Raw genomic sequence first — 6,431 nt, 5'->3', positions numbered from 1 at the left:
GCTCTTTGTGGCCAGTATTTAGAATAACATTGTTGAACAAAGCGAGCCTATTCTCTGACCCGCTAGCTTTTTTAATCACCCAACAGACCTTGACCCAACACACACACACACACACACACACACATAAAACAAAGAGACACACACACACACACTGAAGCACACTGTAAGCGGCAGAGGCATGAGCCATTTAAATGTATCATTGATTTCTGGCACAAATTTTAGTACAAACTTTGACCTTACATGGCTCATGTCGTAAATTAATCAAGACTCGCAGCAGTCGGGCAAACGATTACAACAGAGTCATCAAACGGTGGCAAGCAGGCAGCCAGGCGCTCAAATGGCTCAAACACCTGAGCACGCGCTCCAACAACAGCAACAACCACAACATCGGGCAGACAACAGACAAGTTGATTTTCCAGGCCGAGACCAAAACTTACAAACACATATCCAAAAAAAATCAACAACAACAACAATGAAAAAAGCCCACCATTGTACGTCATTTTTCAAAGCCTGAAACCTGAAATGAAACTCATGTCGAAGCACAATTGTGGCGTTGTGTCTGGAAGGCGTTGGAGGGGCGTGCCGAGGGTTTGGGGCGGCTTTGGCCCAACTGGCTGCGCACGTGCCAAGCACAACTTTTGCGCAGATATATAGTTCTAGCTGTTGTTGTTGTTTTTGTTGCGCATACGCCCAGGCAGCCCAGAAAAAGGCAACTTCAAATGACTCGAAGCGCTTTTGTACCTTTCTGTGCATGCTTAAACAGCGCCTCTCATTTGAATAGGTATAGTTACGCTTTGTGAAAAATAAATTGACAAAATTACTTGCATTAAATTTATTTTATAGGTTTCACATTTAAATAGATACGCAATATTTTAAGAGCAACCACTATTATAAATAGTTGGCATGTTTCTACTAAACAAAAAATTTAACTCTCGGATAACATTTCATTGGCTTCGAAATATTCGTAAATTAAGGTACTAATAATGAAGTATTGATGAATCAAAATGATGCCTATTTGAATAATTTGATTTTAAATCCTTATTGTATGTTCATTTTGCTGGAAAATAAGTCTGTCGGAATTGCTACTTTTTCATATAAATTTGTATATTATTATTATTCCTTTACCAATAAATAAAATCACAACATTTATCCTCAAATCAAGTACAAGATACTTTTTTGAACATAATCGAATCATCTTATATATATACTCGTACTCGTACTCATACTCGTTCTCAAAGTAATTAAATAGAGACAAAAGTGAAGATAATTACATAATTGAAGGATATACATATTAAATATGATTGAGGTTAAATGTACTTTAATGAAGATTATGTTCAATTAATTTTGGGATACATAATAGGGGAATAGGGAATAATAAAGTCATATTCAAGCTTTGAGTCAAGAATTAAATGTAGTTAAAGTTATTAGAAAAGCAGGAGTATAAAAACCTGTATAAATGGAATATGAACGCAGTAGCTAAATAAGCTAATCTTTATAGCAAGAAATACAAAGAAATATAATATAAAGTATTTAGATACATTTACATTTTAAAAAAGTTCCTAAATGGTCAAACAAATAAGGCAACTCATAAGCCAGATAAGACTCTGTTTTGCTAATTTGTCAGTTTTATATAGATACAAAATTTTATAGTAGAATGGCTTGGCAGATTCGAAGAGACAGTCGAATGAAAGCAAGAAATGGAAACATTTCTCTTAAAAATCTCCTCGAAATATTTCCTTTTAACAAATATTTATTTATATTTATTTATTCGATATACGTATAGTATAGTAATATAGTATGATTGGTAAACCTAGTCAGATGGTTGGCACTGTGTATCTGGGAATTGATTCGACTGTGCACTGCGCAGTGGGCTGACTAAGAACTTTGCCATGATTTGTTTGATTGTCCATAAGAAAATGGAGGCAAAAAGCTTTTGAGGAGTAAAAGTAATTTATTTTGTTTAGATTTGTTTTGTGATTTGTCAGACAGTTGCTGTTAACCCTTTTAATTAAACGAAAATGAAAAGTTCGAAGAAGAGTAGAGCCTGAACCACTTTTTCTGACTTTGCCTCCGGGCTATTTGTCTACTCGTACCTATACTGGCAACGACTGTAGGTGCTTAAAGTGGGCGTTGCTGCTGCCTCTCAACCTTTGTAATTGTTGATGGAGCCACAGCGATGATGATGCAGCTGATTTGCCGCCAAGACTTGGGAGAGAGACTTGGGTTGCGCCTGCGTCTGAGTCTGAGTCTGGGTCTGGGTCTGCGTCTTGAATATTTATGGCTCGTGCCAACTGTCGTCTCTTGTTACGGCGCGCACCTACTCGTAAATCTCGTACAATGGTGGAAAAAGCTGTCTGTAATTTATCAAAGCATCTTTGGCCAACCAGTTAAGAAGTCAAACAGTCGAACAGTCAGTCGAACAACTCAACTCAATTCCGTTTCGAGCTCCAAGCACTCCTCTGGAAAAGACGCGTCATTTGAAAATTTATGAAATTATCTTTCGAGTGCTACTGGAAATTTGTTTGTTTGCACTTAAACTGATTTTATAGACGCAGCCCCTTCGCATCGCTAATGACACGACAAGTTCGAACAGCTCTATGGAAATTTACATTTGACTCGTGCTTGGCGCGCTTTTGTTTTGTTTTCTTGTTTCTCTCCAAATTTTACAACGAATTTGATTTCTGTTTACGGCTCCGTTATGTTTGCCAGGTCAGCGTGTTTTTGTTTTTTTTTTTCTCCGTTTGGACCACGCGCTCCACATTTTTATTGCAGGTGTTTTCTCGGGCATTGTGTGTCCGTCTGTCTGCCTGCTTTAAGCTTCTGTTGTCAGCGAATTGCGCATGCGCAGCAGTTCTTAATTTATTTTTCTGCTTATTGTTGTTAGTCTTTTTTTGTTGTTGATTTTTTTGTTGTTATTTTTTTTTTTGTGTCTCTGCGCCAGTGGCGCCCACGCCGAAACTGTGTTGCATGGATTTTGTTTGGCTGGCAAAGTGTGTCAGCAATTAGTTATACCTCTTATTTATGGGTTCTACTGAGCCATTTGTTCGAATTTAATTAATTTATGTTATGTTAATGGCGGCAATTAAACTAGCGAAACGAAAATCGAAGCTGTTATGTTTCTAGCCTTGGAATACATCGAACTTTCGTTGCATGTTTGCATCGATGGATAAATTAATATTAAAAGATAAATTATTCACAGTAATTGACATGTTTGTGAATTAGATGTGACAGATTAAGTAAACTACCAGCCACAATTCCAATTCAGATTTATCATACCATTATGATGATAACTAAATATTATTAAAAGAAATTAAAAATAAAAGAAAACCTCAAAAAGCAAAAATGTTGATACATAAAAGATACAGATAATATAAACACTTTCTACTCTTCTGGACCTCCCCAGGTACTAGCCGGATACTAAAACCTCATCATAAATGAAATAATTAATCGTCAAGTTTATTTAACAAATTTAATGATTGTCCACGATGGACAGTTTAAATAAAAACATTCTGATAATACAATAGAAAAAAATCTACTCTTACAAAAGAATTTGTGTATTATTTGCGCACGTTCTTGAAATCCTTTACCCAATCTCTAAATAATTTTTAAACTATATTCTAGCATAACTAAATATTTTGAATATATTAGAAATTTAATAATATATTCAAACTTTAATAACTTTGATATTACTTTTCAAAGATTCAAATGCGAAGCCTTTACAATTATTTTATTTGTTGTTTATTTTGCAATAAAGAGAGATTAAGTCCCAGACGCGATAGCTGAACTTAAAAACTTTAACAGACTTCTGAATATGTCTGTCTATATAGGGAATACAAATGTTGTTCAAAAAGAGACCCACAAAGCAGGCATTGTACTATCAGTAAGTAAGTGCCATTTACGATCAAATTCCGACTCACTTCTGTCGTAAATTCGTTCAATATTGAAAGTCAAGAACAATAGAATATTGGCTCGGCATAATGTTTTCAAAATTTAATTTCTTCCTCCTACTGCTGAGTGCGGTCAGCTTTGGACGGTCGCTTTCGGAGCGTAGAATTTCGACTACAGTAGAAATGCACCACTCTCTGGGCCCAGAGTCGGATCCATTCACATACCGTGGTAACATCACAATTTTGACTCTAAACTTTGGGGTCTTCAGCGCAAACCAAGTGCCGCTAACGACCACTGAACTGGAAAAGTTGGGGGAACTCGCTAAGGGAAATGATTTCTATCGAATGCAAGCCACTGTTGTGTATCCGAACGGAATGAAACAGAATTTCCTGACCTTTAGTAAGGCCTGTGGTTTACTTCAGTCGGACCTCAATGATGTACTTTGGATAACACTGGACCCATCTGGTTTCATAACGGCAATTACGCACGCCTCTTCCTCCGGTTCAGTTGATTGCAGAACCGATGGTCAGATCGAAGCACAAACACAAGAATTCACAACCGATGTAATCGTTAAGCATGCCGAGGTAGCCCCAATGCCTGATACGGCCAGCTTTATTGAGAAACTGGAACGCGAACGAGAGGCCCGGGAGCGTGGCGAGTTTCGAGATGACAGAGGTTTCATTGCAAAGTACTGGATGTACTTTGTGCCTGTCTTGCTGCTAATCATCTTATCTGGTGCCACACACCAAGAAGCACCTAAGTAGACAGCCCGAACGTCACAGAAAGCATTTAAATATTTAAGACTGTCGTTATAAGCCACTAGAGGTGATTAAAAATCAATTCACACTAATTACTCGCATGTGTTAATCGTTATATAGACAATAGACTTGTTAAATGTATCAATATATTCGCATTAATTATTCACATTTATTAATAAGTCCCCCATAGCAGAACACTCTCGTATATTTGTGTTTTATAGCACATTCGTAAAAGAACTCATATAACAAAACAGAGCCACAATTCTATAGATGGAATCAACTATAAAATAATGTAGTATAATGCCTGTGAGCCACTCCACATTAGTCATCTCAACGCCTCGTCCAGTGGGGCAAATGGCCGAGCGACCACTAAGACCGCAATAAAGTTATCGCCTCAATAAAATCAATCAACTTTTCGAGCTGCCTTTTTAATAAAAGCGAGTATTCGTGAAAAATAATTATTATATAAAGCTGCAGCAGCTCGATTTCCGCACACATGTATATATGGAGTAGAGCTCTATGGCTTGATTGCTCGATCAGCAGCAATAGGCATGACCACGGGCACGGGCCCTATGAGTCATTCGGCGTCGTTTTTGGGACAGCAAGTGGTCAACAAGAATCGAACCAAACCCATAAATAAGCGCAAATATAAATAATTTTTCGTTCGCTGTTTTTCGCGGCGGCTTAGAGTTTCCGTTGGGCTTTATTTGCTCAGCATTGCTGTCTTTGCTGGCATGAATCTACCTGGGCCCCAACATCTAACAAAGCAAAACAGGCCTCGTTCTCTACCTACTACCTCTACCTCTAGGTATGTACCAATACGAATATCTACCTGCAGTCGCGATGACTCATGCGCCAAACCAAAGTCAATGTAGCCCCATCTTCAAGTTCATTGCAAACACACAGCGGCCACCGATCGTAGCGATCTGTTAAATAACAACAATTTAGAGCTTGATATGATTAGCAAGTTGTTGTTGTTGTTGTTGTTGTTGTTGTTGTTGTCACGCCAATGTACAGTGGTGTGAGTAATGAAAACCGAGCGCAGTTCCAATAATTTGACTATGAGGAGGAGTAATGTGTCTTTTAAGTTTATAAATTTCTAATCCAACTAGCTTTCTTGAACTAGCCTTATAATTGAATAAAACTGTTCGAATGCTTGCAAAATGATCGATTCTTTTAACAGAAGTATTTTGACAAAGATCTAATTTTCTAAAATAGTAGAAAAACAAGCCCAAAACTACGGCCATGTAAACAAAAAGTTGGCACCAAAAACGTGCCGGCTAATATTTCGAAAATAAATGCGAACGTTATAACAAGAAACCTTACTACACAACTTTTTACTTTGATTTTTCAGCGAGTTTGTGTGCAAATTATTAGCTTGTCTGAACACCATAATTTCGAAACATACTCCAAAAAGAAGGTTAAATATAAAGATTCTGAGTAGCTTGTCTGAACACCATAATTTCGAAATATACTCCAAAAAGAAGGTTAAATATAAAGATTCTGAGTAGTAATAGTTAAAAACATAAAACCCGGATAATAACAATTCGCTGGGCTAAACATTCGTCTTGAATGTTGATGTTTTCAATCTAGAAGTGGAAACACGACGCAAACTTTTAAAAATTCTGGAAAATACTAAGCTTTAGTTCAGAGCATGAATTATAACCAACAAGAGAGAACGCTACAGTCGAGCAAGCCCGACAGTGTAATACCCTGTACCCAGGTAAACTTCCGTCACTGAGTTATATGCGCCCATAGCAGCAGCAAAAAGAGGAAGAAGAAGAG

At 37.3% G+C, this 6,431-nt stretch overlaps 1 protein-coding gene across 1 annotated transcript; it reads left to right on the top strand.

Annotated features, from left to right (window-relative positions):
- Positions 1–3,951: 3,951 nt before the first annotated feature.
- Positions 3,952–4,795, top strand: LOC115623040 (ER membrane protein complex subunit 10-like). Its single transcript, XM_030517217.1, has one exon. It carries the CDS (start codon positions 3,978–3,980, stop codon positions 4,650–4,652), a length of 675 nt encoding a protein of 224 aa, XP_030373077.1. The 5' UTR covers positions 3,952–3,977; the 3' UTR covers positions 4,653–4,795.
- Positions 4,796–6,431: the final 1,636 nt, after the last annotated feature.

Source organism: Scaptodrosophila lebanonensis, unplaced genomic scaffold (assembly GCF_003285725.1).
Source record: "Scaptodrosophila lebanonensis strain 11010-0011.00,11010-0021.00 unplaced genomic scaffold, SlebRS2 tig00000043-arrow-pilon, whole genome shotgun sequence".
In the NCBI taxonomy this organism is placed as follows: Eukaryota; Metazoa; Arthropoda; class Insecta; order Diptera; family Drosophilidae; genus Scaptodrosophila; species Scaptodrosophila lebanonensis.
This window is presented reverse-complemented; position numbering and strand designations above follow the sequence as displayed.